Source organism: Panthera tigris, chromosome C2 (genome assembly GCF_018350195.1).
Source record: "Panthera tigris isolate Pti1 chromosome C2, P.tigris_Pti1_mat1.1, whole genome shotgun sequence".
NCBI classification, from domain to species: Eukaryota; Metazoa; Chordata; class Mammalia; order Carnivora; family Felidae; genus Panthera; species Panthera tigris.
Window position 1 is genome coordinate 83,151,919 of NC_056668.1, and position 20,730 is coordinate 83,172,648.

The 20,730-nt window shown below is 40.0% G+C and overlaps 2 protein-coding genes across 2 annotated transcripts in view; one reads left to right on the forward strand and one right to left on the reverse strand.

The window, feature by feature from the left end:
• MCF2L2 (MCF.2 cell line derived transforming sequence-like 2) overlaps window positions 1–20,730 on the forward strand; it is a 254,578-nt gene that overhangs the window by 151,998 nt on the left and 81,850 nt on the right. Inside the window, exon 15 of the mRNA XM_042956659.1 lies at window positions 4,375–4,460. Within this exon, the coding sequence (XP_042812593.1) occupies window positions 4,375–4,460 (86 nt within the window). The remainder of the gene's footprint in view (window positions 1–4,374; window positions 4,461–20,730) is intronic.
• B3GNT5 (UDP-GlcNAc:betaGal beta-1,3-N-acetylglucosaminyltransferase 5) lies at window positions 9,361–10,766 on the reverse strand. The gene has a single exon (XM_042956658.1). The coding sequence runs from the start codon at window positions 10,527–10,529 to the stop codon at window positions 9,396–9,398; it is 1,134 nt and encodes a 377-aa protein (XP_042812592.1). The 5' UTR covers window positions 10,530–10,766; the 3' UTR covers window positions 9,361–9,395.

Below are 20,730 nucleotides of genomic sequence, written 5' to 3' on the forward strand. Positions count from 1 at the left end.
TAAAAGGAACAAAAGGACCAATATCTGGGGAAAAAAGCAAGCATTTATTTAAATATGTGGTCTTCCTTCTAGAGCTTTCAGGAAGCTTATGTTAATTTTTCTTCTCCAAAGTACTCTGGCTACAATTTAGCTTTCATCTCAAAATAGGAAGCAATAGCACCTATGTTGGTATTTGATATTATAAACAGAGGGATGTTTCATAGCCAATTTACACATCTCCCTCATTTTATACAGAAGAATATAGATGTCCAGGCAGCTTACGTGACTTGGCCAACACCTCCAACCTAGTGAGAAATATGGGGTCTGTATTACATGTGAGCAGGTAGGAACTGCCCAGGAATTACTGCAGGTCAGGTGTGCCTGGTGGTTTACATACATTACTTACTTATTTTAATCCCCACAAAGTACATCTTAAACAGCCAACCATAAATGCCATTTATCAAGTCTTCTTTGTGCTAAGTACTTTAATTCCTTATCTCAAATCACCACAATGACCCTCTGATATAGATACAGTGAGCCCTCTTTTACAGAGAGAGAATTAAGGTGCAGAGAAGTCTTGCCCAAGGCCACTTTTAAATAAAAAGTAAATCAGGGATTCCCACCCAGTCTACCTCTCACATGAAGAATTTGTGTTCTTTTCACTCTGTGAGAGGTTTTTGAATTACAGGTCACAGTGGTGATAGTTGAACTCAATTTGGTGGGCTCACAAACATTTAAAAATAAATAAGAACAGAATACAGCAAGGATAGCCTAATATAAAAATAGAGTGTATCACATTGGTTATATGTATGTCTGGTGTGTGTGTGTGTGTGTGTGTGTGTGTGTGTGTGTGTGTGTGTTTGTGTTTCAACCATTACCAAGCAATTAACTAAATTCTGACACTATCTACCTAGACATAGCATCACATCCCACAAGTTAAGGGCTCAGTCCTATAACATTGCTCCCCCAGCCCCTTCAAAGGCCATTTGAAAAGTCCAGATTGCCATTGGTGCTTCTGACTGACCAGCTATAGATCAGTTTCCCATGACCCCCTCCTTGGGTTCAATTAATTTGCTAGAGTGACTCACAGAACTCAGAGAAACATTTTACTTAGTAGATTACCAGTTTATCTTAAAAGGATACAATTCAGGAATGGCCACATGGAAGAGGTGCATAGGGCAAGGTATAAGGAAGGGACATAGAGCTCTTATGCTCTCTGAGCAAGCCACTACCCACCCCCTATCTCCAAATGTCCACAGACCCAGAGGCTCTCTTTTTGGGCTTTTGTGGAAGCTTCATTACATAGGCATGATAGATTAAACCATTGGCCATCAGTAATTGAACTCAATCTCCAGCCCCCCTCCCCTTCCTGGAAGTGGTGGTGGTCAGGGGAACTGAAAGTTCCAACCCTCTGATTACGTAGTTGGTTCTCCTGGCAACCAGTCCCCATCCTTTGGTGCTTTCCAAAAGTCACCTTATTAACATAAACTCTAGTCTGGTTGAAAGGGGTTTGCTATGCATAACAAAAGACACCTTCATGGCTCCTGTCACTTAGGAAATTACAAGTTTTAGATTTATACCCAAAACAGGACAAGATCAAACACATATTTCTTATTATAAATCACAATACATGTGATTTATGTATGTATATTTTGATGTTTTTCTTGAGGGGCATGGTCAGACTTTGAAAGCTACTGCATCAGAACACAACTAATCTGTCTAAACCTTAGCAAAACTTTGGTATACAGTATAGTTAACTACCTCCCTGCAGGTTATTAAAGCAGTACCCAGATCTGCTGTGGATCCTTCCCATCACATTCTCAGTGGCAACAGTGTTATATTTCATCAAAGTTGATTGACAGAGGACTCTTTCTCTACCCTGACACCAGCTGTCTGAGTCTATAAATCAGTAGGACATCATCATTCATTGTAAAAGATGATAGTCCATACCTACACACCTTGGGTCATTGTTATTTTCTGTCGTTAGGTTGTCATGAAATAAAAGACCCTACAGTCTACCACACTTACAATAGACCGAAAGAGTTGGATAGAGCACAGTTCATTTTATAAACAGTAGCAAATATACAGTAAGAGGAAGTTCTGTTAGTAATGGTGGTTACTCTTTATGCAGGTCCTATATTACATGTTGAGGATCCAAAGACAAATAAGGCTAGAGCTCAAAGTCCAGCAGGTGCTTCAGGCACAGTAACGTCACAGGGGAGGAACAAGAAGCGGATGCAATGTAACATTAACCACCATAGTAATTAGTTCAACATTATATAGAAAATGTGAAGAAAGAGCTTTGGTAGTGTGGCAAAAATAACTAGATTGGTTTGAATCCAGGGACCGCTATTTACTTCTGTATATTGACTGAAATGAGAAATCTATACTAGTATCTGATCAAATATGTGTAATAGAGGGAACTAAAAATTTAGATTCTTAGTGAAATGATATCTTACTTTAAAAGAAGATTCTATTATATATTTTTTAATTGTTTAATGTTTATTTATTTTTGAGAGAGAAACACACAGAGTGTGAATGGGGGAAGGGACAGAGAGAGAGGGAAACACAGAATCCGAAGCAGGCTCCAGGCTCTAAGCTGTCAGCACAGCTGTCAAAGTGGAGTCAGCTTGGGATTCTCTCTCTCTCTTTCTCTCTCTCTCTCTCTCCCTCTCTCTCTCTCCCTCTCTCTCTCTCTCTCTGCCCCTCCCCTCTTCTCTCTCTCTCTCTCTCAAACAAATAAATTAACTTAAAAAAAAAACAAAATATGAACTTAGAATTTAAGATTGCCCTTGTATTTTAGAGCTGAATGCAAAACTTGTATCCCAAATAGTCCATTATTTTTTAGCTTGCTTTCTGGAAAGATTTCTCCCAGATTTGGGAGGATATCTATGAAAAAGATCAAAGATCCATGCTTTTCTTTCATTCGTTCAGCATTTTTGAATTGCTGTTTCTGTGGATGGCATTGTGCATAATAATTAAAAAAAAAAAAAAAACCCACCTTGACTGCTTTCTGTTAATCCAGAGAGAGACCTCTCTTCTTGCATGGTGAACAACTAGCTGAGAGCCTATCACTCTCACCTGTTTATCAGACTTCTCATCTGTTCCTCAGTCTGGGGAAAACTGTTCATTTTCCAGCTCTAATTTACATAGAATCTTTGTTTACTCATTAAATTTCTTGAACAATACTTTGGCAAGAGGGCCCTTTCAAAATCTTTCCCTTTTATGACAGTGTAAAATAATTCATTTAAACAGAACTTGGCAAGCAGGAAGAATTCAAATGCTGGCTAATTATCTACTTGTTTGTTATTAGTCAATACCTTTACGCTACACTGGTTGCTATCAGTATTATACAGATTTGCTTCCTTGTTAAAATGGCATTTTCTTGAAAGCAAAATGAGCAGTTTTGCCTCTTTTTGACAACTAAAGGCCTAATATTATTCTGAAAAAGAGCCACAGCCCTCTGTGGTGGATAGTGCCATGGGGTCCATGTTGTAGAGGAGGAAATCAAGCCAGAGAGGTTCAGTGAGCTTGCCCAGGGTCTCAGAGCTGACAGGTAGTGGAACACAGTTTCTGATCAGCAGCTGGCTTGGAGCCAGGTGACCAGTCTGCACACCTGAGGAACCACCTGCTTTATGACGCAGTGTGATAGACTGGACCTGCGATTACCAGCCTGTGAAAAGTGGACTCTGGGCTTACCTCATCTCTGTCTTTAAGCTCACTTTCTGGTCTTGGGTAGGTTGCAACTTCTCCAGATCTTGACTTCTTACCCCGAAAGGAAAAAAAAAAATGGAGATATTGAGGCAAATGATCTCTTTACTGTTCCCTTTAGCTCAAACTCTGAATCTTTATTGCAAGTCAACTGGGGGAGGGGAAGGAGTACAATATTAATGACCATACATTATTAAGGAAAAAGGATACTTGCTTTTGGGAAAGATATTTTTGGGGCATCTGGGTGGCTCAGCCAGTTAAGCATCTGACTTCAGCTCAGGTCATTATCTCACGGTCTGTGAGTTTGAGCCCCGCATCGGGCTCTGTGCCAACAGCTCAGAGCCTGGAGCCTGCTTCAGATCATGTGTCTCCCTCTCTCTCTCTGCCCCTCCCCCACTGGCACCTGTCTCTCTCAAAAATAAAATAAAAACATAAAAAAATTTAATATATATTAAAAAAAAGAAAGATATTTTTGATGTTTCTAAAGAAAGCGTGAAAGGCAAACTGTAACAGATCCACAGAGGGGTTGAGAAAAACCCAAGAAAGAAAAAGATGAGAGACTGGACATGGTGCCCATCTAGAAAACTCAAAACAAAAACAAACATAACAAATAAATTGGGGGAAAGAAAAACATAGAGCTCCCAAATAAGACAGACTATTTTACCAAAGTTTCTTTCACTTCAGAATGAAGAAATACTGGAAAGCAGTCACGATGGGGCAAACCCTGAGCCAGAGCAGCTTGACGGCCCTGCACATCTTTCCCCCTCCAGGTAAGATTCCAGATCCCTGGTAGGAGTCGTTTGAACCCCTAGAGGTGGTGGGGAAGGAGGGGAGGGTATCCTCTGTTTTAAATCTTGTCACTCATTTTTCCCAGATAAAATCACATATAGTTTTCTGTAACCTTCACGTGTATACTGAGAATAAACCCATGGATCTCATAAAAGCAACAAGCAAGAGCTGAAAATGATATAGACCAAGTTCCAAGGATACTCAGTATTTTAAAAGATGAATTATCAAGAAAATAGTAAATGTAAACTAATGTTGATATTGATTGACTTATTGGTTTCAAAGCATTTAAAGGCAATAGGTTCCCTGAACACACAATTTATACAAATTTAATGCTATGTTTGGACTACAGGAAAGTGTTCACATGTATGTGAATACTCAGCAGTTCAGAAAGCCTAAATTAGGGTGGTAAAGACCAAAAACATCAGGAGAAACTCATTTAAAAATATCTTTTTTTATACTCAAAATCCCATCATTAGCTCTATTCTCCCAATCATCACATTGTTTATCTCCACACCATTTGACTTACTGACTTATGAACCACTTTTATCCCTAGGGACTGTCATAATGCTTAGCTCTTAGCAAGCCTCCAAAATATGCCTGTAGAATAAATGAACCAATGTCTTTAGGAACTTGCTGCTTGATTAAAGCCCATATTAGTTTAATTAGACTACTTTATACTCTTTCACTTTAAGGTGTACTCAAGGAAACGTGGGCTTGTACTAATTGAAATGTTATCTCTGAGTTATGGTAAATGGCCCATGTCAGCATATCTGAAAGTATCTTTAGTTGGGTGGTCTCTGAAAAGCGCCAAGTATTGACAATGTGTTCTGTTGTCCTGAAGAGACAGTACCTCTCTTGGGACATTTCTATCACTACAACTCATGCCTACTTTTATGATTCTAATTTCCTTTTTCAAAAATTGTAATTTTACTCTTATAAGAATCTTAAATGGGTCCCTTAAAGTTAATTGATGAATTCTTGTATTAATTTATAGTAGACCATTAAATCATACATCTAATGGGAAATATAAAGGAAAAAAGTGACAGCATTTAATGAAACAAAAATATCTTTATGATTCTTGCAAAAGAACTTTGAGAAAATGAAAAATTAGCTAGCGGGTTAAGCAGGGTGATAGGAGAGTCTAACATTACACTAATGTTTTTGCTCTACTACCAGCTTTTTATAAATCTTTAAGATCACTACTCTTTGCTGCAAGAACTTAATCTCTGCATATTTCCTTATTCATTTCTGTTTTCTAGATTTGAGTTTTTATGCATAACTCATACAAATTTGTTGGGGTTAGATGATAGGTACAATGTGCCTGACACAGTAAGCACCCAGATTTTGTTGAATGAATTATAAGCTTTTCCAGAGTATAGGTAAAATGTTATACCAGACAGTGTCCACCACTAAGGGCTCTGAATAATTAGTCTCTTTTCATATTTGGAATGACTTGCCAGAAAAATATTTCTTTATTATAGTTGAAAAATATATAAGAATTTCAAGTACAATGTGATAGCACTACCTTCAGAACTTCTATTTTAGCCAGGAAAAAGCACATGAAACAATTAGTAGGTAGCACAATTATATATGTGATAAAGTATATATTTTGGGAGGAGGGCAGGGAGAGATGCTTAATTGAAGAGCACAGTTAGGGTTGGATTTTCAAGATTTCAACAGGAACAGGAGAAATGGTGTTCCTGGCAAGGGAAACCAACTTACACAAGGTATGGTCATGAGTGAGATTTATGATTGACGATAGTGGCAGTGGGGAAAATAAAGCTTCAGAGAATAAAGAAGGAAAGGAAAATTGCATAAGGCCTGGAAAACCAGGTAGAAGAGATTAGATTTGATGCTTGAGACAGTAAGGAGCCTTTGAGGTCTGGAGCAAAAAATATCTACAACCAAAAAATTCAGATGCTTCCAAGTTTTAAAAACATATATAGATTGAATCACACCATATCTTAGGCTAAGAATTGAGCAGGAATCAGGTGAAAAGGAGATGAGAACACACTATGTACAAATACACTGAAGCAGCATTCAGACAGAAGCAGGCCTAAGAACATTCCTGGCATTAAAAGACTCGAGCTAAATTTGAGTCTACTTTCTGACACCTCATGATATCACATAAAAGGAAAATATGACCCTTTCAAATGATGTCTTACGGCACCATGGCTATAGTTTCTTATTTCATCCTTTCCTGAACAATCCATTAGAAGAGAAGAATTCCCCCAACTTAAACATTCCAGCATAATTCATTTAACAGACAAAAGAAGCATTTAGGTGTCCATAGCAGAGGACATGATAATCCTCTGTCCTGAGCACAGCAGCAGGTTTGAACAGCAACAGCATTAATGTTGTGTACTGCAGGCCTGTCTGACATTAAACAGAACAAGTTGATTATACAGACAAATGGTGTTCACACGGGAGTTTTAAAAGTTTGTGAAAATACACAAACTTTTGGAAAAAGTTTATTGGAAATCACAGATTTATGTTTAAAAACTCACTAATTATTTTTGCCATACAAGAGCAAAATTCAAATAATATAAATATTTAACATACTGGTATAAAATTAATAACATGGAAAAAAGATGCAAACCACCCAAGAGGTAAAAAGTTTTTAGCAATAACACTGTGTACAACCATCATCTACTCAAGTGACCATCCAGGCTGATAGTTTATTTTCCCTTTGTTGACGATTTTTGAGACAGCCTTGCATTAGAGCACCAGAAAGTTTTTTCCTTCTTTTTTAAAAGGCTGGAATCCTTTTATTTACAAATATTCTTTTCAGTACTTTAATGAAGGAAGCATCTAGCAATTTCCTTCTGATTAAAAAAGGAAGTGCCTTCATATTTCCTTTAAATTTAAATCTGTTCCATTCTATTCTAAGCAAAAGATGAACACAGTTGAGGAGAGCTCTTTTGCAAATAAATAATTGTTTCACAAAAGTATCCTGTAAACAAGATCATTTCAATGGCCAGAGAGACACTTAGTTTTCAACCAATGGAAAATTTAAACGCTGACAAGTATAGATACACAGGGTATGTATGGCCCAGAGTCAAATGGTTATTAAAGAATCAACTAATAAAAATTAATTATAAAACACCTTTGTCAAAATGTGCTTTTGTTATCTACAGGTTTTAAAATTGGTCAGAAAATTTAAACCATAATGATCTAAAAACACTGACCCTGCTCTGAAAATTACCTACAAACCTAGAATGGTCAACACTGTAGTTTTGACAGGAGTAAAAATTTTAAATTATCTGAGCAATCAATGTAAACAAGCCTCAATTTTCAAAATAGAAAAAAAAATAACAAAAGGATTTCTGTAAACATTAAAAAGCTGTCTGCAAAACATTACAGTATATGTCATCATCCAGTTGTGTTTACCAAAAATTCTTTTAGCTTTGTCTTCTTTTGCATGTTTCAAACACCATCGAATGAAATGAGACATCTTAGTTTTCCTTAACAAGCACCTCTGCAGAGAGGGGTTTCATAATCAGTTCAACTGCTTTTGCTGGAGTCACCATTTGGGCCTTTGTACGATCCCTGTGACAACAGACACCGTCTAGTTCTTTCTGTAGGGGGGGAGGCAGTCACATCCTGGCCACATTTTTATCCTGCTCTGTAAAATAAATGCAACTTACTCTTTTAGATCTCAGCCACCTGTCTTTGAATATGAAGACCTTGCAGCTTCCCAAATATCTTAAACCTCATTCTGGTGACCTCTCTATCACTTTCATTCTGCTTTCACATTTGAAAAATTTCCAAGTTGATGATACCTCTGCTAGTTATTTTGATGAAATAATTGATTTTTTAAAGATAGGATAGCTTTGATCTGATGTTGAATACTCTCAATTTTAAAATCTGAACTTGGAACAAAGTCCTGTGGTTCATGAGACCTTCTTGGGGAAGGTTAGGCTAATCTTAGTCATCCTTACAATAATTTCCACACTAAGAATTTTATTTTATAAATTATAGAAAAGGGGAAAACAGGCTTTTAATGTTCTTTCTTTTTGAAGTCTTCTCCATTATTATATTCCTCTGTGCAAACTACTTTCAAATAACTACCTTAAAAACAGACTGATATTGAATATTTTAAAACCAGCTCAAAAATTCGTTAAATTAAAATTGGCTTATTTGAATTAGTAATGATTTCTCCCTAGAGAAGGACCCTGTGGGTAACAAGCTGCCCATGATTTGTGTCATTTCTAATAATCAAAAAATCCACATGAAGTACCAGTCAGGGCAGAGGAAATAACTTCTCAAATTTCACATTAAACTTTGAAAGAAAGATATAAATATGTTTTAAATGACTCTACCACTATCTAGGTAAATTAGCTACACCGATGTGACAATAAGTGACTTGGCTGTTTTATAAAGAAATCGTGTACATTTTTCTAAATCTCCTCGAAGAACAGGAACTTTCTTTTACCAGGTTCAAGTACTTTCTCCTATGGCGATCTTCTCCTGCCTCTGTCTCCCCCTAGTCAAGTGCTCTGTAATAAAAACTAACTTGTAAACCTGGTCCAACAATATATTCATTTCTCCGAAATGTGCTATACATTCACTTGGTATTTTCCGAAAGCAGTTATTCTAAAACCAAGGCACCTTAATAACTTTTCTACGCCTCAAATACACACGTGGCATTAAGTGAGAACTTGACTTTCCCTTTAGTTTTGTCTTCATAAACCTTTTCTGTATATAAATTCCTTGAAATGAATTTAGGCAATGGAGTAGATAAGTTCTACTGAATAGCTTCTAGAATCAAAGAAACATTCTGATAGACTGTTTTCAAAATATTTCTTTGTTGTTTTTTTTCATATTCATTTCACCTAAGGTATTGACAAATATCTAAAGGTTTTTCATCCAGGTTTGGCTCAGTGACAGTGAAAACACACAACATTCAAGTACTGTTAGACGAAGGCAGCCCTGCAAGGATATGTGTCCACATAGGTCAATTTGCAAAGGAGAACTATCTTAATTATCCTGCAATATATTTGACCAAAAAAACCTTTTGAAATCATTTTTACTTTAGGATCTGTAGCATGCTTCCAAAGGTCCTGAAGGTCTTGTACGTGTCCATGAGATGTCATCATTTTATCGTAGATGCAGGGATGATAAGGAGTTTTACCTTCCCCAGAGAAAAACACATGGTGTTGTGGTACAATCCCCATTTTATTGGCACAGATGCCCATGAACACATCGTCTATGTAAAGACTGGACTTAAGTGTCTGTGATGCCTCATGGACTTTGGCGGCTACATCACTGGAGATCACATAGGCAGCTCCAGCAGTATAGTCAGGGTAAGCCGGCCACTGGTACATTTCATAGGGGACATAGTACTTGCTGCGTTTGTCTCTAACGGGAGGAGCACCGCGGTGAACCCGACCAATCCAAAAGTCCTGAACACCAATTTTTTCTAAACTTTGAAGGTATTCAATAAGATTCGGCATATGAATAAATATGTCATCATCAGCAGTCATAAGGAATTTGGCATGTGGACAGAAGCTATTTGCCCAACTGAACTGCAGAAGTAACTTAAGAGTAAGGTTATAGAAAGAATCAGCAAAGTCTTGCTGAATTATATCACTGTACATTTGATCTTCCCAAACCAGTTTTCTTTGCAGTTCTTCTCTTGTCAGTGGGTTAGAAGGTGTTCCTAAAGCAAACAAAGTTTTGATGTTGGCATTAAGTTGAGACTGAACATACTTCTCATTGCCCCATGTTTTTCTAATTGCAGAACGTCGATCATAGTTTTCAGGAGCAGTCTTTACAAACAGTAAAAGGAGGATGTCTTGTGTTCGACACTTCTCCTTGTGGTTAATCAAGTACTGGTAGTGAGCAGCCCCGTCTGTGCTGTGTTTAAGAGACAGGCTGTCATTCACAAAGTCATAGCTATTTATGAGGTATCTGTAAGAGTAGGACTTCATATGGCTCACAATGTGATTATCAATTGGTCCCCAAAAAAACATGAGGCTTAGTATAAAACAAGTGGCAAATAACTGAACAAACTGCCATTTTTTTACTCTTCTGCCACTAACAAACATTCTGACGTCCACGCAGGTCTGTTTTTATTTAGGATTGGTTTTCAATGGGCGCTTGCTTCTTCGAAACCAGAGAACTTTGTATCTTGTAGAACAGATGTCCATCTTAATACATGTTAGTCATTAAAAAAGTAGGAGCTTCTTGTTTCACAAAATACTTTCTTTCAATGCCATTTTTTCTGAGATTGCGAAAGAATGGAACACACTGTAGAATGAGGACACTGGTGTGTCAACATTTTTCCACACTGACATCCTTTATTAAGTTAGGTGATTGGCCTCACATGGCCATTCCATGTACTTCTTTTTGTGGAAGTGAAGTGGGACCTATCAGAGTCAGGAAGAGAAAAGATGACAAGTGAATGGGCTACAGCATTACCAGAAAGAAAGAAACTACTTTTCATTCCTTAAAAACAAAATGTCACCTGCCTGATGTGGACAAAAGGTGAGGAGGCAGCTAGGCTTTAGCAGAGGCATACAGATATTTATTTTGGCTGGGAGGAGTACAAGGAAAGGGAAAGAACCACTCTCTCTACTGTCCTCCCATTCAGAATACGGAGACCCTCTTCTTGACCTTAAAAAATAAAAAGGCCTCCCAAATGGCTATCATCCTCCTATATACTTAAAGTTCAAAATCCCAAATGGGTGTGTCCATTGATTTGCATATTGATTTGCAGTACCGTCAGGAGGAAAGTAGCTGCAGGCACACCTTGTTTTATTGTGCTTCATTTTATTACACTTTGCAAATACTGCATTTTTTACAAGTTGAAGTTTTGTAGCAACCCTGTGTCGAGCAAGCGTTGTCATTTTCCCAACAGCATTTGCTCCCGTCATGTCTCTGTGTCCTATTTTGGTCATTCTTGTAACATTTCAAACTTTTTCATTACTATATTTGTAATGGTGATCTGTGATCAGTTGATTGTGACTCAGTGAAAGCTGAGATGATGGGTAGCATTTTTTAGCAAAAAAGTATTTTTTAATTAAGGTAGGTACATTTTTTAGACATAATGTTATTGCATACCTAATAAATTACAGTATAGTGTAAACATAATTTTTATATGCACTGGGAAACCAAAAAATTAATTTGACTTGCTTTATCATGGTATTTGTCTTATTGTGGTAGTCTAGAACCAAACCTGCAATCTCCAAGGCGTGCCTGTATATAGTTCAAGGCAAAATAGATGGATGATGAAAAGAAAGTTCATAATAGTTAAAATTCATTAAAGCCTGCCCCAGACAAGGCAGGACTAAGAGTAAGACTTTTTTTTATTTAATTATTATTTTATTTTTATTTTGAGAGAGAGAGCAGGGGGAGGGGCAAAGAGACAGAGAGAGAATCTCAAGCAGGCTTTGTGCTGTCAGCACACAGCCCAACGTGGGGCTTGATCTCAAGATTGTGAGATCATGACCTGAGCTGAAATCAGGAGTTGGATGCTTAACTAGCTGAGCCACCCAGGCGCCCCAAGAGTAAGGTGTTTTTTTTTTTTTAAATCAAGGTTCATAATCAAGGAGTCGAGATATGTGTTCAAAAGCATAGTCCAAACTCTCACTAACCAAATGACATTGTGAGCCCCAAATCTATATCGTCATCTTTTTTCTGTTCTTTTTCATTTGGAAATGCCTCAAAGTTAGCATGTTCAAACCAGGAATGCCCTGTCTTTGTAGTCAGGCAATTTGAACACCAGGTCTGGCTCTTTTATTTTCCTGTATCATGTATCTAACCCAGAAGTCTGAAAAACTGAAATAACACCATTTAGCTCAGAGTCTTTATGCAAGTTAAATGGGAATATCCATAGATATATACATAGAGGGAGGTAGGCAGATAATTACCTGGCACACAGGGGTACTCACATGCCATTTCTAGCCCATTTTTCTGTCTTCTCCACTAAAATCTGCTGTTCCCATTTTCTCTTTCTCTGTCTGACTGCACTTCATGCATCTATGCCAGATATCTGAAAGTCGTCCTTTTCCTCCATTCCATATCCAGTTCTTTAATCCTGTGAATTGCTTTTTCTGAATCTCTCTTCACCCCTTCATGTCATCATCATTTCTCACCCAGACTAGTGCAGCAGCCAAAATGATTCCTGACCCACGCAGCCTCTACCCTACAGAGTGACCTTTCTAAAACTGGTCCACCATGACCACCAAACCAAAAGGTGACGGTACTGATACTGATATATCCTTTAGAGTAGTTAACCCCCTTCAGAAGCTCTCTACTAGTTGTCAGTACCAAAGTGCTGGCTGAAAGCTCAGCCATGCTTGCTATTTCATCCATGGCAGCCTTTTACCAGCAGTCCTGTGGCCTGGCAAGCCCTGCTCCCTTGCTAACAAGGTTCATAAGAAGTATACTAGTGCTCACTAATCTCTGCAGGCAACATCCTCTGGGAAACCTGAATTGAGGCCACACCCTCCTCCCACTAAAGATTTTTCTTATCTGTATTACCACAGCAATTCTTGCACCCATCTTCCTAGACTGACTTTTTATTTAACTGCTTCCTCCATTTACACTGTGAATTCCAGGATGTAAGGCACGATGTCGTAGATACGCTAGCTTCAGGTCAGTGTCCGACACCTAGGAGGCATTCTCTGAATGTCAGTGCTAAGAACTGTGGTGGGGTGGAGCCACTTTCACTCAAACAGCTGGTCACTTGGGAAGAACTAAGGTCAGGAGGCCCAGTCAGTCACATGTCCTCCCTTTTCTGACACAACTAGGAGATGGTACCGCCCTTCCTCAAGGACTCTATCCTCCATGCTTATCCAGAAGTAAGACATATCCTTTGCCTAAAGAAGTAGGCTCTCCCCTCAGGGGTGACATACCAGTCTCCTGAGCTTTCAACAGACTGACAGGGAAAAGACCACGCAAGCCCTGCTCAGTCCAGGCTGGCTGGGTAGCTGAGACCACATCACAAGCCCCAGGGAAAAGGCCCTGCTGTTGTGCCCAAAGGTCTCAATCTCAAGTCCCCTGCCCTTTAGCCCTGAAGTGAAACCAACTGCAGCACCGACAGCACCCTGCCCTGTTGGCCTAACCTTGGCAACTTTAGGCCTTTTGCATCCAGCTGTATTACCTATCTCCCAAGGTTACTTCATTGAGGGGTGATAACAGCAAAGGCCAGGCATGCAAAAGTCCAAGGAAATGGGAGACCAGAGCCAACCCTCCCTGAGACTTTGTCCAGAGATAATCGTCTTATTCCCTAGGGCACAGGTTTTAAAACTTGGGTGCCACTCAAGAAGTCACAACCGGGGTGCCTGGGTGGCTCAGTCTGTTAAGCCTCCAACTTCGGCTCAGGTCATGATCTCTCTGTTTGTGGGTTCGAGCCCCGTGTCGGACTCTGTGCTGACAGCTCAGAGCCTGGAGCCTGCTTTGGATTCTGTGCCTCCCTCTCTCTCTGCCCCTCCCCTATGTGTTCTCTCTCTCTCTCTCTCTCAAAAATAAATAAATGTTAAGAAGTCACAACCAAGGGGTGCCTGGGTGCTCAGTTGGTGGAGTGTCTGACTTTGGCTCAGGTCATGATCTTGCAGTCTATGAGTTCAAGCCTCGCATTGGGCTCTGTGCTGACAGCTCGGAGCTGGGAGCCTGCTTCAGATTCTGTGTCTCCATCTCTCTCTGTGCTCCTCCCCTACTCATATTCTGTCTGTCCGTCTCTCTCTCTCTCAAAAATAAATAAACATTAAAAAAAAATAAAAAGAAAAAGAAGTCCAACCAATATTTAAGAAAGAAAAAGAAAAAGAAAGAACAAATTAGGAATGGCATAGTGTACTGAAAGTAGTGAGTATAAGTATCATTTTGTGAAACTTTAAGTTTTATGTATATGTGCCTTCAGGTTGTAATGTAAGATGCATTTTTTGGTGTGTGCTTTACCATCAAAAGAGCAAGAAATACTACTCTAAGGGATAGATCAATATCAATATCAATATCAGTAATTTCCCTTCTTTGTTTGGCTGGTCATGGTGGACCAAATGCTCTAGAGTAGAGTGGAAGAGACCGTGGAAAACATCAGTTTCTGAGGGTGGCATCTGCCTAAACTTTGCAAAATCCCTTTCATTGGTGGGACAGGGTACTTCCTCTTGGTTTCAACAGTGCTCACTTAGATAAGGGACCATCTATAAAGGCAGATATCCCCTTCTGCCTCCTCCATGATACATATTAAAGGAACTGGAGGCTTAATGCAAAGCAACAGAGAAATCTTAAGGGCAGATTTTAAGACCACATACGTGTTTAAGAATTCTAAGTAAATTATCAATTGAAACTAATCTGCAGTTTCTATTCCAATAGACCCGGGAAAGGAAACAAAGAGGAGAGTAACGTTTGGAACCCCAGGCAAAACTAGCTTTCCATTTGTGAGCCCCTGTACTTGTAATATTTCAATGCCAGCTCGCTTTGTACCTATTCCCAGTTGTTTACAAGTCTGAGCTTCTTGCTAGACAATCAGCCCACAGGCCTAACTCCTCCAGCACCCACATGCACACTTGACTCACAGAGGCCCTAGTATCTCTCCAATGAATGGGGCCTATTACTCATCTGGCTAGTGTATTCTGTTGCTAACATGCATTTTAGCAGCCAGCCCATAGCATGCATTTTATCCCCCTGCTCCCCACCCCCGCCACATAGGTATTTGCTTTATTTTCCTATATTTCTTCAACTGTTCCCAATTGACCTCAAGGAGTCAAAACAGTTTGTAAAAAATGACAAAGAACCTGTCACAGAGCCAACAATCTACAGTACTTACTTAGGTTCAGAACAGCCTATGAAATGCTAAAACAAAATTTCTCCAACCTCAGCAGCTTGAATTGTTTAGCCATCATTTATATCAGTCAAAACCAAACTCCATGGTAGTACTGATCTGATGAGGGGAAGATTAGGAGAGGTGAACTACTCTTTTACGGTACCCACTTCTCTTTTATAACAAAAGAGCACTCAAACTCCTCCAAATTGAACACAGTTAGTAGGCAGTCTCGCCCAACCAAAAGCAAAATGCACCTCCATGGTCTAAATCCATTAATTGCAACCAAACAGTGTTGCCCCAGATCTGGCTTTGCTGATGGATACCACACACATGCAATCGATGCTCACTCTTCTGGTTCACACGGTCTTTTTAAAGATTGTCTAAAGCACATCTTCTAGCTTCTGTATTCCAAGTGCAGGGGAGGAGACTGCAGAGAAACCCACAGGCCTGCCTGACCTGGAGAAAGAAAATGCTGGGCCTTACAGGAAACAAAAGATCCCGATAATGCATGTGAGCTCAGTAACCATCCACAGCAGAACGCTGTGCCTGCAGCTTCCTTTGTGTGCCCGTGTTCCAGCTCAGGCACCAGGCCACAGGCTGCAAACTCCAGGGCTACCCCCACGTGGGGCCAGGTTCATTGTGTAACCTCGGGCAACTCTCACTGCACTCTGATTTGGTGACTTCATCTGCAAACTGGGGGTGAATGTCCATGTATTGTTACCGAGGGGATATAAAAATTACAGATGGCTTCAGAGTCTGCTGTAAATAGGAAACAAGAAAGACCATGAGAGAGAACAGGACAAAGAACTGCTTAGAGGGAAATATAGACAATCCCTGACTTATATATATTTTTTTATTTTATTATAGTGTGAAAGCCATATGCATTCAGTAGAAATTGTACTTCAAATGTTGAATTCTGATCTTTTCCCAGGCTAGTGATATGCCATAGGATACTCTTTCATGATGTGGGCAGCAGCAGTAAGCTGCAGCTCCCAGTCAGCTAGGCAATCATGAGGGCCAATAACCAATACACTTAGACAACCATTCTGTTTCTCACTTTCAATGCAGTATTCGATTAAGTGAGCTCTTCAACATTTCAGCATATAATACACTTTGTGTTAGATGATTTTGCCCAACTGATATAAATGTTCTGAGCACATTTAAGGTAGGCTAGGCTAAGATATGATGTTTCCTAGTTAGGTGTATTAAATGCATTTTTGACTTCCAGTATTTTCAATGTACAGTAGGCTTATTGGGATGTAACTCTTTCCTAAGTTGAGTAAGATTTGTATGCAAATCTTTGGGATATAACTTGGGGTTGCTTCTATTTGGATTGAAAAGAAGGAACAGATACCCTTAGTATTCTCTTTCCTGATAGAAGTAGTCAGAAGAGTAAAGAATAGAAGTAGAATAGGAACATCAGAAAAGAAGGTTGCTGACCCTACCCCAAATGCTTTTCAGTCTGGGAGCTGTGCCCCACAGTTACTCAAGAATATTTCTTCACAAGACAGCTCTTTAAACTTTTCTGGAAAAAAAGCTACAGACTACAAATTACCCTAAATGACCCCTGATTTTTTTTTTTTTTTTCTACTTTGGTCTTGCTGTTAACCCATTTCTTTGTTGAGTCTACTTTAGTGATCCTAAAATATTATGCAAAACCTGATATAAATTTTGAAGTTTTCATCAAGATAGCGGGGTCCGTACTTTAAGTTCAAGTCAAACAACCTCAGTGTTCAAAGTTTCAAGAAATCCTACAAGTATGTGAGCATTTGCTATGGAATAGTTATGCCAAGCATGGTGGGAATCATGTATTAGTATTTTATGGCCTCCTATCAGAAAGCATCTACAATCTATTTGAGACAAGACTCAGTGCCCACATGAAAACCCAGTTCCCATGGACAACAATCAGCAGATCACAGCAAAGTGCAGACAGTGTGTCAGCGCTAATTTAGACAATACCAACTACAGGCAAAAAGGTATGCCCCTAATAGTAGAGATCAGTGACAGCTGGATAGGAGGGCCTGAAGATGAACAGGATTTAGGTGGTTACAGGAAGAGAAGCAATCTGTTTCAGGCAAGAAAGGAAAAAAATAACAATATGGCAAATACTTGAGACATAGGCATGTATTTGAAAGCAGAGAGATTGGGGCCAGCTTATGGAGAACCTTGAAAATGAGACAGAGGAGTCAGTGTGTGCCGGGGCAGCAAGAAGTCACAGGAGTTTCTGTTTTTGTTGCTAATGGTAACTCCCTTGGCCATATGTATTAGGCTTTATGTGAAAGAGTTAATGCAGCAGTGGTATGCAGGGCAGAAGCAGGGACAGTGGAGATTGGACCCCGGCTCCATCAGGGCCTTGTACTGAAGCAGGATAAGGTGAGGAGAGCCTCGTCTGGGGTGATGGAGGTGGGGAGGGAAGTTAGGGGTCAGGAGACCCTTTGGAGAAAAACACACCCAGCAGTACCTGAGGAGTGGCCTAGGATGGGAGGAGTGGGGGTGGGGTGAATTCTAGTTTCCAGCATTACTGACAACTGAGGGGAAACTGGCTTCCTGACTTAGGGGTGAGGAAGGAGCATATGTGGGCTTGGGCTGGTGTTGAGCATGAGGTGCTGGAGAGGCAGCAGGTATAGCAGTCCAATGGGGACCTGAGATAGCCGGGACTGCAGATCGGGGGAGCACTCTGAGTGCAAGGAAGATGGCTGTGGGAGAGCTGTGGGCCCCCAGGGTGAGAGAGGAGCAGAGAGGCCTGGGGGAGAGCAAACTCAGGGGAAGGAGAGAGGGAGGAGGCACAGAGAAAGGAAGCATCTCATTTTACTGGATGCATGCATGGGTTTTCCTGGATGCATGTGTGTATGCGTTGCATGCGTTTTAGTGGATGCATGTATGTATGCATGCATGCATGTATTTATGTGGCCTCTCAATTTATGTGCATGGGTTTGAATTCAAGGACTAGGTAATACCTTTTGACAAATGAAAGAGAATACTGTACAAATTCTGTAAAACTTCAGATAGTTATTTCCTCTAAAAAGGAATTATTTTAAAAGGCTGGTTCATTGCAAATTGAGATGAGTAACAAATGAGCAGAGGGCGATCCCCAGAAGGCAGGACAGACAAGGCCCGTGGTGGCGCTCTGAGCGGGAAGAGAGCCATGGGGCAAAGAGTGGGTGCCATGCTGGGAGCCAGGAGGGTAGAGATGGGGGTGGATGGAGCAGAGGAGTCATCTTCCAGGAGGAGCAACAGGGAATCCGAGACCCAGAGGCTGAGGAATGTGAGCTAGAGAAAGTCAGGGGGTTCGAATTCAAAATGAATCCCTTTTTGCATCTATCTGTATGTTTCTTGACCACTGTTTCTGGCCATTGTTGTAATATATTATCAACATCTAATTTTAGAGGAACTATATTTCTAAATCTTACCTAGTAGACACGCAATACTCAGAAGTCTCAAGAGCCCTTATGTCATCAAGTATATACCATTTTGTTCACATGACTGCTCACACACTCAAGGCAACTTCTCAGCGGGAGAGTCGTTTAAGGGGCTTCACCTACAACTGTATTTCCTCTGAAATTTCGAATTCCAGTCCGCTCACTCTGTAGTCCACCCACTCTTTGACCACAGCCTCTTAATATTGACCTGGAATCCTCTGCCCACCCCTTGCCTGCTCCCTAACACTCTACCCCACCCAGCAATCTCCTGACCTTCCTTCTCGCCCGCCTCCCTGTCTCAGATGCAGAATCACCTGGCACCTTTGCCCTCCTCTCTCTGTTCCTGTCCTTCCACCCCAACAACCCCAGACCTCGGGTGCCTCCTGTCTTCCCTACTTCCCCAACACCTGTGGCTGACGGAGATGTGGACGGCGTTGCCACAATGGCAGTATCTAGCTGTGGGCAGAGGGCTTCATGCTGTGTGACCAGCCTCCACTTCTCCTGGACCTTCTCCCTCTCCTGTCCCCTCATCAGCCATGCTCAATCTTCCCCCTCTTCCGAGGCCTGTGTCCTTCACTCTTTGCAGATGGCTTCACCTCCTACCTCAAAAAAAGGAGAAGACATCACACGCATTGTCCCTTCTCATCCCCACGTGTGCCTCCTATTCACGGCTCCACAGGCTGGCCCACCTTCTCCAGTCTCTCCATAAAGCACACTGACTGCCAGGGAGACACAAGCAAGGCACTCATTTAGGGCACAAAACGTAAAAGTCATAAAAGTATAACTATAAACTAGTGCTTCTTCAGTAAGTCAGTTTAAAAAATACCTCAGTACTTTAAACCTTTTATCTTTAAAGTTGTATTACTTACAGTCCCATGTGAGACAGTTTTGGGGGACTGTCCATGCATAACTCAAAGGAAAGACATATGACATTTTCTATCTGTCTTTATGTGGCATTTTGTTCTACATTCCAAGTATTTCTTTCCTGGCTTGTTTTGATCATCTAGTCCCTATTAAACAGAGCTAGTACCAATCCTCAAGAGCCAAACTGCCATATAAAAAAAAATCAGCCTTAACCCTGAATTTACTAGAAAGGCTATAATTTGATCTTCATACATTTTTCTTAGTTAAATTAGTTCTAGTCATTGGTGATGAATATCACAACTGGGTACTGTTTAGTACTAATTGCCTATTCTATTTGCTCAAAAAAGAAGGAAACAACCCAAAATTTGAATTTATAACTCAGATTTTAAGTATGAAAAATTAAATATTCCCCCACTTGGTATTTTGTTCTTTGACTCATATTTGAATGTTGCCAATACAAAGCTGGTAAAAAAGGAAGAATTCCACCCAATAGCTGCCTTTAGGTGTTTTTGTGACTGTGACTTTGGCTCTATTAGGCTCAAACCATGGGCAAAGACTAGAAGCCATTTGGAATCATTATCCCTTCACAAACAATACATTTATAGAGTTAGTTCTTGATTCAGTGTTAGCCAAAGACTTTAAATCCCAACTTAGCAAGGATGGATGTGGGATAGAGGGAAAAAGTGAGTTATACAACCTACAGTGTGAATCCAGTAACAAGCTCCCCACCTATATAAACTAAATTATATGTTCCTTTATAAGTTAAACATGGGTGTAGGTTTCTGTTTCCTGATTATGGGAAAAATAAAGACAAGGAAATATCAAATGAACAAACAAGTAAAGACAGTCCCTAAATAAAAACAGGTCCTAAGGAAACTGGTGATGACGGACTACAGAGTATTACTATATTTTAGAGGAGTTATATGAAAAGTCAGTAAAAATTTCCAATAACAGAATTCGAAACAAACAAAAAAGCAGAAATACAAAGTAGGTCTCAGAGAGGTCAAACATTTTCTCTTCTAAGCTTGGCCTTCTGTATTCATTCCTGAGGCATAGTCATTTATGTTGACAGGGCTGCTTGCTCTTTTAAATACAATTCTTGTCAGTTTTGTTTTTGGCTAGTTAAGAACAAACTTCTCCTTTTGCCCACTCTGCTAACTTGGGAGAGTTTACTGTGTTCCTGGCTTTGTACTAACTGCT